Genomic DNA, 15097 nt, shown 5'->3' with positions numbered 1-15097 from the left:
TTCAGTCGACGGAGTGTGTCCTGGCCTGGGGGTGCAGAGCAAGGGATATGGCTGGGTGAGTGTGTCTCTGAGTGACTGTATGAAGAAATGTGGTTAGTCTGTGACGAATAGACGAACAGCAATGATAACTTACTCGTGCATTCATTCATCCAAACTGTACAAAACAGATGCAGCACCTGCCCTCAGGGAGCTTACCCTCAAGTGTGGGCTTGTAAAAGGCCAGATGGTGATAAATATTATGTAGGAAAGTAAAGAAGAGAAGGTTTTGGAGAGGGGCAGGGTGCTATGTGATTTGAGGTGATCAAGATGGCCTCACTGAGAAGGTGACATCTGAGCGGAGGCCTGAGAGAAGGCAGGCACAGACTGAGGACCCTCTGGGATCCAGATAGAGGGAAGAGCAAGAAGCGTATGCAGCCTGTTCTCAAAACTATGAAGAGGCCACTGTGTCCTGAGGTCAGTGAGTGAACAGGAGAGAAAGCAAGGGCTGAAGTCAGAGAAGTAGCCCAGCCTGGGGAGAGAGGGCCTAGAAACCAAAGTGATATCCCTTGCCACCTAGTGAGACTGGCCCAGCTGAGAGGCTGTGGAGCAGAGGAGGGGCAGAGTCTGACTTGGATGTTGACAGGACCGCCCCCTCCCCTGGCTGTCTGTGGGAACAGAATGGGAGGGAGGACAGAAGTGGGAGACCAGTGAGGAAGGACTCTGGTCTCAGGGGGAGATGGAGGTGGTGCTGGGAGGTGGCCTGGGGGGGCTGGATGAAAAGTGGTCAGATCTGCGTGTGTTGCAAAGGTAGAGGAAAGGTAGAGAGCAGCATTGCTGAGCATTTAGCTAGTCAGCCGCCAACAGCCCTATGAGGCCAATACTATTATTACCCCTGTCTCACAGCACCTTCTGCAGCTCAGAACAATGAAGTCACTGGCCTGAGATCACACAGCAAGGAAACAGCAGATGCAGGATTCAAACCCAGCCCCACTGGCACTTGATCCATGTGCTCTACTGTAGCTACTTGTCTTTTGTAGCCTGTGGATGTCCGGGTTTTGAGTGTGGAGGTAGCGTTTGTCAGCATCTACACCAGTGCCTGCACGTAGTAGGGACTCAGAAAATCTTTCGGGGGAGGGGGGGTAGATGGGCAGATGAATGAATCCAGTAAATGAATGCGCTGCCCTGCCCATTTTGCAGAAGTGTACCGGGAGGCGGCCGTCCGGATCTGGCTGAGGTCCAGGGGAGAGGGCTGCATCTGGGGCTGGGTTTCTTTGTGGCATGAATGGGGGCTGGCCCTTGGCTGAAGGACTGGGTGACGATGTTGTTGGCTCAGGTTCGCTGGTATATCAGTGGTGGGGGTGGGAGTAAAGGGCTGTGTGGTATGGTGAGGGGATTTGGGAGCTTCTGGGGTCCTGAAGGTAGCTCCTGCAGGGAGACTGTGCTCAGTAGTCTGCCCTTGGGCTGGGGGACAGGTGCAGGAGGGGTGGTTGTGGCCAGCGGTGTGGGGGGGTGGGGTCAGCAGCGGCCCAGCCCGTTGTGCAGCGGAGTCTGTGCCACGAGGCTCGAGGCCGAGGCCAGGCTTGGCACAGCCCACACCCCCCCTCCCAGGGCAGCCCAGCCATCAACCTTCCTCCCCCGCTTCCCCCCGACCTTCCCCTGCCGCCCAGAACCAATGGGTTAATTAGATAACGGAGCCTTTGATTAGCGGGGGAGGGGGAGGCCTCTCGGTGCACGGAAGGGGGTGCTGAAGAGGGAGGAGAGGCGCCCTCCCCGTTCAGAAGGAGAGAAAGAAGGAGGGAGGGGGTGGGGAGGGAGGGAGCTGAGGCACAGCTTGGCTCTGCACTGCCGTGTGACTAGAAATTGTAATCGCGGAGAAAGAGAGAGACAGAGCCTGGCCGGGAGAGACCAAGACAGACGGACAGACAGACAGAGAATCTGACCAAGACGGGCTCCCCAGCCAACGAGAGGGTGATGGGGACAGAGCCAGAGTGAGGAGGAGATGGAGGAGAAGGAGCGAGGGGGCCCGGTCTTCCCGAGGGAGTTGAGACAGTGAGGGGGAGCCTACAAGGGGGGGTTGGGGCCAAGGAGGTGGACAGGGACAAGGCCAGGGGACTGGCAGAGAGGAGGAGGGGGCCGGGGGCCGTGAGGGAGAGAAGAGAGGCTGGTGGTTGGGGAGAGTGGAGGTAAAGGTGGGGGTGGGGGTAGGAGACTGGAGGAGGCCAGCAGGGAGGGGAGGAGGAGACCGCTGCAGTGGCCTAGCCGGGCCTTCCCGGGGTGGGAAGGGCGACCGGCGAGGAGGGGGGGGCGCGGGGAGACCCAAGAAGCCCCTGCGCCCCCCCCCAGCACAACCTCGAAGGAAGCCCTGGAGAACTGGGGAGACAGAGCCCCCCCGCCGCCTCCGGCTGGAGGCATGTGGAGGGGGGGGCCTGGGGCCCAGGGAGAGGCCCAGCGGAAGCGGAGCCACTGGGGTGAGTGTCCCTCACTGTGGGGTGGGGGACAAGGACAGAGATGGCTGAGGGCAAGGAGGGAAGGGGCGGGAGGCCCAGCCGCTGCAGAAGCTGGGATGCCGGGGGGGAGGGATGGAGGCTGGCTGCTGGAGAGATGGTGACAGATGCAGAGGGAGAGACGCGGCAGCGGGCCTCGACCTCGGATGGCTGCTGCGGGCATCCTGGCCTGTGGGTCCCTCAGCTGCAATTTCTGTCCCCCTTGAGCAGCACCGGCTCCCCGGGCTCGAAAGGTGTGGGCTGGGTCATCTCCAGCCTTAGGAGGTGGGAAGGGAATGGTGGGTGCAGGATGAAGACCAGCATAGACCTCCCCGTCACACTTGGGAAGCAAAGACCCCACTGTGCTCACATGACTCGCAGATAGAGACGCACACGCGCCCCCCCCCCAGCTCCCCTTGGAGAAAAATGAGTCCAGGATACAGACTCGGAATCCACCCCTCCCCCCTCTTCCCTCTGTCCCTCTATCCCTCTGTCTCTCTGTCTCCCTGTCTCCAGCTCTGGCTCTCACACATGCATTCAGGCACACAGACTACGCACACACATTTTTATCTTGAACACTGCAGAAGGAGGAAGTGAGTGTGTGTGTGTGTGTGTGTGTATGTGAGCACGCGCACGCTCACAGGGACGCACATGTACTCGTGCACTGGACAGGTAGGGGGGTGGCCCTGTGTCTGTGGGTCTGAGAGTCCACTGTCAGTGGGCCTGACAGTGTGCCTGTGTCACTGATGTGGCTGTGCATGTGTGTGCAGACCACCTCCCTCTCCCCATCACTAGTGGGGAACTTGAGTTGGAGCTGGAGCAGAGCCTGCTGATGTGGGTACACTTGCGTATGTACCGCTGCATGGAAGGGAGAGTAGACCTGGGGCCACAGTCCCCCTCTGCCACCACCTGGCCAGTTCTGTGCGCAATGGAATGAGCTGCCCCCCTCCTAGAGCCTCAGTGTCCTGTTTGTAGATTGGGCGTCCCAACAGCTTCCAGGTTTCTGTGAGGCTTTAATGAGAACACGGTGTGTGCAGAGTCTGGGGCCGAGAAAGGGCTCACCCTAACGCAGGAGCTATTATTGTAGCTCTTGCCATTGTTGTTATGATCCGCGGGTCCTCTTTGATAGGATCCTAACCCCACCCCGCCCACTTGCCACCCAGAGCTCTGCCCCAGCCCCTTCCCCTTCAGCTGCCCAGCACCAACCCGGCAGGCAGCCAGCGGCTGGCTCGAACCCACCAGACCTGCCTTCCACACGGGCACCTGCAATTCCAGGGCCAGTGGGGGTGGGGGCTGAGGGTGTGGCCATCCCAGGCCCCCCTTGGCCACCTCCCCACCCTTGTCTTCTCCAGTCTGTTCCCTCCGCCCACACGATGCCTCCCAGCCTCTCCTGCCCATACCTTATCTCCACAGTCACCTTGTCTGGCACCCTACCTTCTTCAAGTTCCTCCTTTGAGTCTAACTCAGATCTCTGGCTACTGTGAGGTCTGTGGCCGGCTGGGCCAGAGGGGTGACCACAGTCTGAAGAGCAGCCTGAAGCTGGGCCTCCAGTGGAGGGTGTTTGGTGCCGCTGGGAAACTTGCCTCTTGCAATCACTCCTGGGCAGGCAGGGAGCTGGGTGAGGGGACAGGAGGTCCTGCAGGTGGTGAGGGGACTTGGATGGACCTGTGAGGGAAGCCAGAGTCCAGGCTGCAACGCCCCCTCCCCTCACCCCCTACCCCGCCAGGCTTCCCGACCTGGCGACCTGGCATGCCACCCTTCCTCTGTCCCTTCGTCTGTTTGTCTCTCTTCTTCCTCCATCTCTTTCTCTACCTTTCTGAAACCATGCAGAGAACTAAGTTTTGAATCTGACTGACTTCTCCATTCCTGGCCAAGTGCCTTGGGCAGCCTTTCTCTCCCCACCCCACCTCTGCCTCCATTGTCAGTTCTGCGAAATAGGTATAATCTTTGGGTCAGGAATGACATGAGACAGTGCAGGAGGGCAGGGCTAGCCCCTCTCTCTGCCTCCTTCAGTGGTGGGTTGTCCCTCCATGGGGCTGAAGGAGCCCCGCGCTTTGGGTCCTGAGCAGAGCAGGGTGGTGATGGCAGCATCGGTGGCAGAGTGCTGCCTGGGGGTGGGGAAGCCGGGGTGCCACACAGGGTCCCTGTCCCTCACTGAGCCTCTCCCTCTCTCTCCCCACAACAGCCCCCCGGCGCCCACGCGGAGCATGAACATTGAGGATGGCGTGCGCCCGCAGCTCCCCGTGCCCCCCACTGCCGCCCGGTAGGATGTCCTGGCCCCATGGGGCCCTGCTCTTCCTCTGGCTCTTCTCCCCACCCCTGGGAGCCGGCGGGGGCGGCGTGGCCATGACGTTGGCAGCCGGAGGGGGCTCCCCGCCAGCCACCTCCTGTCCCGCGGCCTGCTCCTGTAGCAACCAGGCCAGCCGAGTGATCTGCACGCGGAGAGAGCTGGCTGAGGTCCCAGCCAGCATCCCTGTCAACACGCGGTACCTGAACCTGCAGGAGAATGGCATCCAGGTGAGCTGGGCTGGCAGCCAGTGGGGGTGGGGGGGCACACAGGTGGGGAGTAGTGGCAGTGCACAGGTGGTGGCTGGGTTCCTCCTGCTTGAGCTGTGGGTATTCCCTCCAGCTCTTCATGGCCATCCCTTTGGCACTTATGAGGTTCTGTTTGCATCCTATTAACTTGATCTCAGCCTGTCTGGGTTTTCTCCAGCGAGGCTCCCTGTCTTTGTGCCAGCCTGTTGGGCCTCTGGGAAGGACCACCTGCCTGCCTTCCACAGCTCAGGACAGGCGAGCCCTTGGCCTGGCCCCGGACTCACTGGTGTGCAGAGTGGCTCTCTCACAAGGCATCTGTGTTCTCTGCAAGGCTACACCCACTGCAGGGCCTTGGGCTTGTGAGGGCATGACTCTGTGCCTCTGTTTCTTCATCTGAAAAATGGGGATGACAGAGGACCTGCCTCAAGGGACTGGATGAGGGCTGATGGGTTTCATACTTGTCAGGGACTTATAATCTTTTGTCACCTGGCAAGCACTAATCTGCTGTGCAGTGCGGAGCTCATGTGCCCAGAAGTGGTGTGACATTTGGAGATCTCAGCACTCCCACATGCCTAGTCCCATGTCAGCACATGGCTGGTGCTCCAATCGGACACTTGCCACCTGATTAATTGAGACTGTGACTAAGGTGGACTATATATGATGCTGTGAGGGCAGAGCTGTGCTTTTTTAAAGCAGGGTCTCTCTTCTATTCTATTGGCATTTGGGGCCTGATTGTCTCTGGTTGTGAGGGCCATCCTATGTGCTGTAGGATGTTGAGCAGCATCCCTGGCCACTAGATCTTAGTAGCACCTTCCCCCACTTTCCAAAATGTCTCCAGATGTTGCTAGATATTTGGGGAAACAGAGGGATTGCCCTAGTTGAGATCCACCATTTTAAAGGCATGTGGTCAGTGCCCCACACCATGCAAGCCTCTCCGAACCCTGGCGCATAAAGCCAAGAGAGGAGAGGGCTCCTGTGTGATGTCCCAGGCCACTGGGAGCTAACATTTCCCTTCTCCATGGCACGTCCTGGTCTGTCCCTGGAAGGGGAAGGGGTCAGTGTCTCCCATCTCACTGTCCTGGGAATGGGTTCCCCTCTGCAGAAGAGGGGGGATCTTTTAGGGGCACAGTGCCAAGGGGGCTGCCAAAGTCAAGAAGGCCGTCCTGGGTGGCCACAGGGCAAGGACCCAAGCCAGAGCTAGGGTCCAGAGACAAAGGACCTTGTCCCATTGCCCCATCCCTGCCCCCTCTGGCTTCAGGCCTGCCTCCCAGTGTGCCTGGAGTCCACCCTACATTCTCAAGCACTGGTTTAAGCTGACCTGCCCCTGACTCCCAGAAGGGGGCCAACACCCTCACTTCATTCTCCCCATACACACCTTTGTTCTCTGGACACTGTCTGTCCCTCTCCATCCTTTATTTTACTCCTGTGGCGATCAATACGTGGTACCAGCGCCAGCTCTGTGCCCAGCCCTGTGTTAGGTCATGACCAGGATGGGCAGGACCCTTCCCTGCTCCTGGGTGGCTTACCTGGCAGAAGGGAATAAACCATGAACAAATGGGATGGCACATTACCAGAAAGGGAGATGTTAGAGCGTCAGGAGGTACATCTGTGCTCTGGGGCTACTGAGCCCACCCCACCAGCAGCCCAAAGCCACAGCAGTGTCTCCTCGATAGAACTGGCCCATTTTCTCTTTGGGGAGTTCAGTGAACAATTCAGTCCAGCAAACATTTGCTGAGCTCTACATGAGGCTCCACCCATAGACTCATAATGGCAACCCCAGCAACACTTCCCCAGCCCCGCCAGCTCCTACCCGCATCCCCAGTCGAGCCTCCCAGTGGCCACTGAGGGGTGCTCACCTCTGCCTAGAAACCTCTGAAGGTTTTTGGACTCTGGAATGAAGTCCAGGCTCTTTATTGTGTCTTTATTGTGTCTCAAATTCTACATGGCTCAGCTCAGCCTGCCAGCCTCAAAGTTGACACCAGGTGCCCTCCCAGGGCTGAGCAGTTGTTCAGGCCACACTTCTGCCTGAATACGCCCTTGAGTCCTGCAGGTGAGACTCCCTTCACCACCTTACAATCTGGGCCCACAGCTTCCCTTTCCAGACATCCGTGCCCTTGCCCTGGACACTTGTGTTTGTTAAATATCTCCTGGTTGGCTTCTCGGTAGGGAGCAGTAGTCTAGGACAACCAGCCCTGCACCCCCTCCCACCTGCATCCTAGACATAGGCATGATAAGTAAATGGCATGTGTTCAGGATGCAGAGGGCTGTGGGGAAAGGGAACAGATGGGGGAAGGGGATGGTGGGTGCAGGAGGAGGGGTGGTTGGCTGCAGCTTTAAAGATATGAGGTGAGGATGGCCTCATGGAGAAGGTGACATTTGAGCGATAAAGGTGGAGTCTTGTGGAAGGGCATTCCAGGTAGGGAGGACCGCAAGTGCAAAGGCCCTGGGGTGGGAGCCTGCCTGGTGTGTGGGAGGAACATCAACAGGGCTGGTGTGACTGGAACAGAGGGAGCCAGGGGAGAGGATGGGAGGTGAGGGCAGAGTGGCAGATCCTGTAGGGCCGCATGGTCATGGTAAGGACTTGGGCTCTTCTCTGAATGATACAGGAATGAGGGGAAGCTCTGAGTAGAGGGCAGACAGGCTCCTGATGTGGTTTCTCTGACTGAGATGTGAGAGGCCTAAAGAGCACATGGATCCAGCACCAGGGGGCCTAGGTCTGAATCCCAGATCTGCTGTTTCTCTGTTGGTGCAGAGTTCGGGGAGAGAAATGCTGGGAGCTCGGCTGGGACCAGGCTGGTTGCAGTGGAGGTGGTGAGAAGTGGGCAGATTCTGGGTCTGTTTTGAAGGTAGAGACAACAGGATTTTCCAGCAGAGTGGGTGTGGGAAGAGGGAAGAGAGGATGACTCCCAGGTTTTAGGTCTGAGCTGGCCCCTTTGCTTGGGCCTGTTTGCTTGTGTGTCTGTCACCCCATCTCCCAGTCCCCTGGCCTCCAGACTTTCGATCCACATCCGTGTCAGTATGTCCACAGGAGCCCCATGGACATAGGTGAACTTATTTATAAGTCATGTGCAGGTCTGCTATAGCCATGTGTCAAGTGCACTGTGAAACACCCACTTTTGTGTGTGCTTGCACCCCTACCCCGGAAGCCACCGAGCCCCCAAACTGCCTGTTCCCCCAGGGCAGAGAGTGTCCTGTCTACAAGAGTGCACACTTGTGAACTTTCAGTGGAACTGGTCTCCCTCAGGGACACCTTGCTGGTGGCAGGGGGAGGGGTGCTGCCGAGGGAGCCATCAGGGGAGCTTGACGAAGTACCATTTTAATTATCCAAATAAAAAAATGAAAAAAAGTCATCCCTAGTCCCACCACCTAGATATAAATAACTCCTGTTTATATTTTATTTTAAAGCCTTCCTGGCTCTTCTCTGTGCCCATGTAAATGGCTGTTTAAATTATTTATTACAAAATGAATGCAAATTAATTTAGAAAAACTAGAAAATACACCTAAGTTAAAACACAAGGACAAAAGCCAAGAGGAATTTGACAAACAAGTGACTCCCATTAGTACCTGGTGTCTTTCCATTCCCATCCTCTCCACGCAGGCCCTCGGTGTGTGCCCGGTGGGCAGCACTGGTCAACACATTTCTGGCTTTTTTTTTTTTTACATTTGGAAAAAAAAATTAAATCACATCATTTTATACCGGTTGGCAGCTGCCTTTAGACACCTGAGAGGGTAACACAAACATCTTTCTCCCTGGCACTAACATTCGTCTAAAATGTCAGTGTTAATGATCCCAGGATCCCAGCGCATAGACCTTCCTGTTACTTCACTAGGTCCCTTCTTTCCAAAGTTTTAACTGATAGAAACAGCACTGCAGTCAACATCCCTGGTGCACTTGGAACTTTCCGGATTCTGCCAATGGGATAAATTCCTAGAAGTAGAATCTCAGGGTCAGAGGGAAGATCAGAGAGGCGCTGCCTTACAAGTCCTGGGTGTCCTGCTCATTTGAGTGCTGTCCTCCCTCACAATGGCTGGTACTTCCCCTTCCCCCAAACTTGCGTGGGAGTGTATATGTGTACACGCACACACACACACACACATACACACATACACACATGCTTTCACACACGGGTATGCACAGACACCAAAGCCACATAGAAATGGCCTGAGTTCTGGGGATCTGAGAGCCTCCCCTGTCCTATCTGTGGTCACTTGCTCCACACAGATGGTCATTCCCATGGGGATAGGGACCTCACCCCCCTCCCCACTGTACACTCAGCACATGGAACAGAGCCTGGTGCACAGTAGATGTTCAGCAGATATTTGTCTAGGGAAGGGAGGCCAGCTCCTGAACTCCCACCTTGGGGACTTAGCATTATGTGTGTGTGTGTGGAAGCACAGGTTGGCGCACAGAACGGGGGATCCCTGCAGTGCCTGTGAGAACCAGGGGCAGCCCTGAGTTCCCTTCACCTTCCCTAGGAGCCCGGGCACAGGGAGTGCAGGGGGCTAGAGACACTCCAAGTGCCCTGAGTGCCTGTGACGGCCTCTCTAGAACAGTGGCATCCATCTTTGGGGAGGGTTAAAACACCATTCTGGAACATGACAGGGACAGCCTGTGGTGGAAGTGGTTGTTTTAATGCCCTTCATGAGCAAAATGATTTTTAACTGTCTGCAATTTTCTATGGCCCCCCAAATTGTTTCTGAGATGGGACAAGGGTGTGCAAGCCCAGAGCCTGCAGAGATACCTTCTAGGCAGAGGCCTGGAGACTCCCTTTCCCTCTACCGCACAGCCCTGAGGCCATTCAGGCCACCTGCCATGGCCCTCACACAGCCCCCTAGGACAGGCCTACTCCTCCATCTCCTTGGCTCGGCTCCACCAGCCTGCTCCTCCTCCATGAGGCCTCGCTCCATCTCCTTCCTCCTTCACTGCCTTGTACCCTGGTCCTGAATCTGTTCCCCTCCTCCCCAGAGCCAGCCATCCTAATGTGTTTACTGTGGATCTTTCTGCTTGTGTGTGTTCTTGCAAAATGCTTATTGTTGCTTTGTGTGCATGTATTTTTAATTTATGTAAATGAAGCTGCATTATAGATGGCTTTCTTTGTCTCACTGTTTTCACTCAGCCTGGGTTTTTAAGAGCCATCCACATTGGGAAGTGTGTGTGTGTGTGTGTGTGTGTGTGTGTGTTGGTGTTGGTGTGGGTTGGGAGTGTGTCTACTCTGCTGCAGAATTGTCCTTGATGGGTGCCCCCTACTTCCTGTCCCCCACCTCTGAGTCAGGACAGACCCCAGGGAGGCCTGGAGCTACCTCCACCACAAATTCTCTCTGGGGACCCCTTTAGGAGCTGTGTGATAACATCTTTGACATATACGCCAGGGCGAATCGCCGGGTCAGAGGTCATGCATATATATACTTAACCTCACAAAGTACACCAAGCCATGGAGCTTCCAGGGAGCTGCCCGGGGTCGTGTGGGCTCTTGACAAGGAGAATGGCTTCTGTCCTAAAAAACCAACCCACCCACCTGAAAGAAGTGCTTGGAGGTGTTTCAGAGAGTGAAGTCAAAGGATGCCCCAAGGGCCAGAGGGTGGAAGCATCATTGAAGCGAATTGTACACTCTTTCAATGGAATGTCATATGTCTACTTAAAACATAGTTTCGAAGAATATCAAATGACACAGGGAAATGCTTAGACTATGATACGGAGCTTTCAAAGGACGCAAGTAGGACGTCCCATTTGTTTTAAAAACTGCACCAAAAGCAAAAAGAAACTCAGGGACCACCCCAAAATGTTAGTACTGCCTTTCTGTTTGCACTAGTGTTATAGAAGAATTTCTTCTTTTCGCTTTCTCTGGCATCTAAATTTTCTTCAGTGAGGGCGCCTAGTACTTTTTGCAATCACGGGAAAGTTATACTTAATATGTACGAAATGTTCTTCAAACTGAAGACAAAAGTCTGTACTGCGATTTGCTCACCTGCCCCCGGGGAAAGAAAGGGAATAGAAAGAGAAATTTGCAGAGCATTTACCCTGAGCCGGGGGAGTTGGGGGTGCTTCCCCCTCCACCACTTGGACCTCTTTATCCCCATGAGGACAGGATTACTTCCCCATTTCACGGAAATACAATGAGACAGCCCCTCCCCAGGTTTCTCACTTTTGAGCCTCACGCACAGAATCCCTTGTCGTATCCCATAGCCACAGTGCTTCCCCTTTTGCCCCTTTTTTGTTGGATGTTATCCTGTCCAATGAAGTTATCACGATGTCTTCATCCATTTCCTACTGATGGGCATTTGGATTGTTTCCAGTTTGGGGCTCTTCCTTGGCCCGACTTTAGATTTAGAATCTTTCTGAGCCGAAGCAAGCAGAGTGGGATTCCTTCCTGTTTGTGCTGTGGGCTGGAACAGGAGTGGTGCCCAGGGTGCCTCGGGCTCAGGTCTGACCACACACCCCTGGGACTGTCAGTGATCTGACTCCAGAAAGGATAGCACATGCCACATGTCACAGGTGGTGGAGCCCAATGCCATCAGAGCTCAGTTCCCCAGCTGTTCCACCTGTTACCTTCCCAGATGGAGCCTCACTAAGAACTTTCCAGGATGAGACTCCACCGGCCTCTGGCCTCCTGCACCTCTGGGCCCTCACACTGACCCCTTCCACTCTCACTTGGCTCAGCACCTTCAACGCTTGATGTTCTCTCTTTCTAGAATGCTCTTCTACTCTCCCCTGCATCTGCTTAGCACTAACACTTATGATTGTGGGGGACAGTTGAGGTTTGACTTATAATTCTTCCTGAGACATGTTATTGAAACTGTCTGGGCCTCAGTTTTGTCATCAGTGAAATGGGGATAATAACATAGAGCTGCTGGAAAATTCAAAGCCTTCATTTCTTGGACAAGCATGTACTGAGTGCCACTGTGTGCTAGGTGCTCTCAGATGCCCTGGGGATGCAGCATCACATGAGGCAGCGTATATATACTTGGTCATGAGGACTTAGCAGGGGACCCTGGAGAGTAGCCTGCTGCTGAGCAGCTCTAGTGAGTGTTGACAGTGAGACCTCTGTCAGTCACCCTGCTCTTTCTTGACTCGGGGCAATGTCTCAGCCTCAGAGGCACCTTCCTTGAAACCCCAGCCAGGTCAAGGCCCCCCGATCCCCGTGGCACTCCAATTTACTTTGCACACTTGTCAAGTCACCACTGGCCCAAGACGCAACTATTAAATTAACAACTTAGAGAACGTCTTGCCATCTTGCAGAGCCATGTGTCCTCCGAGCCTCATGGCAGCCCCAGGAGAGGGACAGGTGGCAGTCCCCATGTTTCTGTGGAGTAGATGAGACATGAGAGACAGAAGAGCCACGTCTATTCATCCATTAATCACTTCTCTGAGCCCTCCTCTCACCCAGGAGGGTGGGAGTAGGGGGATGTGTGTGGCCCCCAGCCATGCTCCAAGCTCCACGACAGCCCTGTTTGTACCCCATGTCACAGGCTGAGGAGAGTGTGGTGCAGGAGAGGAAGGCCCTTTGGCAAGAGGCCACCGTCAGGAGGGGAACTGGGACTTAGCCCAGGCAGACTGGCTGCAGAACTGGACTTTTTTCAACACTATTCCTGATAGATCCTAATTCGTAGGTGTCTGGGCTCTATGTAGCCCTTCGGATACAATCACAACACTGTAACTGAGTCGTGACTCTGTTACAGCCTTGTCTTTGCTCATCAGGATACTCACCCCAGCTCCCTCCTGGCCTCTGGCTCCCAGCTGTTCCCCCACTGAGAGCCACCATGTCACCCCTGGACTTTAAAACAGCCAGTGCTCCCCTTGCAGTGAAGACCCTTCCCAGGCTAGTCTGTTCCTTCCCCAGGCCCACCACTGGGCCCAGACTTCACCCATCCTGCCCCTCCAGCCCTTCTGAAAACACACCTTGACCTTGAATGGCCATAGCCACATTCTGCACCTGCCTGGCACCAGGTACTCTTCCTCACGGGTCACACATATTGTTAGTTCAATCCTCACAATTCCGATGCCCAGAAGTGAGTCTCCTTCCCACATGGAAGCAGGCTCCAAGCTGGGGCTGCCCTGAGACCATGAGTCCCTGTCCCTGCCACCACCTGTCCCTCCTATGTCTGCCTGGCCCTGGCTTGTCAGTCTGCAGCACCCAGTTCACAGTCCTGCTTCATTCATTGAGCAACTACTATGTGCCAGGCCCTGCTGTAGGCACAGTGAACAGGATGTTTGTAGAGCTGGGTGCAGAGAGGGAAGCATGGAAGACAAGAGAGCAGGACTGGGGTGCTTTGTGCTCCTGATGGAGGTGGGAGCAGTAAAAGTGGGGGGAACAGGGAGGAGCAGAGGACCAGAGACCCTCCCTGCAAAGGAGGCATTGACCTGGACTGAGCCTTCACCTAACCCTGCCCATCCACTGCCTTAGGCAAAGCTGGGGTGCTCTTACCTCCCTCCCCAGGCAGTTATCTGCACCCAGGTTCAGATGCTTATCTGGGCTGGGGGTGAGGGTACAGAGGTAGGGAACAGGCCAGACTCAACCAACAGGGCAGGGCTTGGCCCAGGAGGCCTAAGAAGGCAACTCCTAGGTGAATGAATGGAAGGAGATGAGGGGAAGGACAGGAGGAGGGGGACAGGTTAGGGTGAGTGGACGGATGGTCACATATGTGAGTGAATGGGGCAGGCATCAGGGAGGAAGAGGTCTCACAGGGCAGGGATGGTTAGAAGGCCTTAGCAAGGAGAAAGGCTTTCTTTTAGGGAGCCTTGAGTGATTAGTGCCCTGAGCAGGTGCAGAGGCTGGGATGGTGTTCCAGGAGGGGACAGCATGAGCCCAAGTGTGGAGGAGGAAGAGAAGGAAAGTGGCAGGCACAGACAGGGATGGTGCACTCAGCAGATGCCAGGAGCTCTCTGGCACTGAGCTCCTAATGTGTGAAAAGGCATTTAATCCTCTCACTAATCCTAGGAAGTAGACTTTATCATCCCCATTGCACAGATGGGGGAGCAGGCCCCCAGAGGTCTAAAATTCACCCCAAGTCACAGAGGTAGTAAAGGAGCAGCCATCAGGACTCCAGCAATCTAACCACCAGGCTACCGGGCTCACAAGCAAGAGCAGTCAATGGGGCTGGGGCAGGGACCAGTCTAGTGCAGCGGTGGAGGGCTGGCCTGTGGGGGCTGACAGGTTGGCTCCAGCCACCCTCACCCAGTGTGGTTCCTGGAAGGTGGGGCACAGAGTCTCTGGGCACCTGCTGGTAGAGGTCAGTGCTAGCATAGCCTGGAACCTTCTAGAAGGTTTAGAACTTATAATTGGGTGGCATAAGGTAGACAGAAACAAAGAAGAGGCTGTATTCTAAGTGGCTACCCTGTGCCTGGGCTGTGCTAAATTGCTGTGATACGGGTTTGTTCTCACTTAGTCCTTGAGGCCCCTGCCCCCATGTTACAGAGGAGGACACTGAGGCCCTGGGAGGCTTAGTCTAGGCCAAGTGGCTCAGTGAAGGAGCCCTCAAGCCTGCCAGGCTCCCTCAAGGAAGTCCCCACTGAAAAGAGAGGCACAATGCCCTTATCTCAGGGAAGGAGGAACTACAGGAAGTCATTACAAAAGCACTGAGTACAGAAAACTAACAATATTTTTTAAATTGTGAATGCAAAAAACTAACACAAGACTGTAAGCTACTAAACTTTGTTATCGGTTCATTACGTTCAAAATGTATAAGAACAATTTATCTTAATAGTGTTAAGATGAACAATTCACTTAATCATATCCTACCACAGTTAAATTTTTAATAAAGGATTTCTTGACAATTTATTTCCTTAAAAATCCCAACGGAACACAGTGAGGTTTTTCAGTGTTAGTGATGTTTACCTACCATAGCTGAAGTGGAAAGTCCCATAAATAAGAGGCCATGTTCCAGGATGAAAGGAGAGGAGAGGGGGTTGGTAGTGGTCCTCAATGGGCCCACATCCCCTTGCCTGACTGGTGTCTGTACCCTTGACACTGAGCACAGAGGCAGGTGTGCATGGAGGAGGGCTCAGCAAGTGTGAGCTAAAGGAGTGAGGGGACATACGTACTTGGCTGTTAGGTGGTCGTCAGAAACCCCAGGACTACTTCCTCTGCCGACATCACAGAACA

The 15097-nt window shown here is 54.9% G+C and overlaps 1 protein-coding gene across 3 annotated transcripts in view; it reads left to right on the top strand.

Annotated features, from left to right (window-relative positions):
• Positions 1–15097, top strand: part of LRRC4B (leucine rich repeat containing 4B) — a 38686-nt gene that overhangs the window by 11772 nt on the left and 11817 nt on the right. The window contains exons 2-3 of one of the 3 annotated variants that reach the window (XM_072757380.1): positions 2323–2447; positions 4648–4979. In XM_072757380.1, the coding sequence (XP_072613481.1) occupies positions 4683–4979 (297 nt within the window). In that variant the 5' untranslated portion in view covers positions 2323–2447; positions 4648–4682. Of the gene's footprint in view, positions 1–2180; positions 2448–4647; positions 4980–15097 lie in introns of those variants that run through there. The other 2 variants (XM_026014146.2, XM_026014149.2) reach the window with 2 other exon arrangements.

The sequence above is a fragment of the Vulpes vulpes genome, chromosome 1, assembly GCF_048418805.1.
Source record: "Vulpes vulpes isolate BD-2025 chromosome 1, VulVul3, whole genome shotgun sequence".
Lineage (NCBI taxonomy): Eukaryota > Metazoa > Chordata > Mammalia > Carnivora > Canidae > Vulpes > Vulpes vulpes.
Note: the sequence above shows the minus strand (reverse complement) of the source record. Positions and strands in the feature narration are given on the sequence as shown.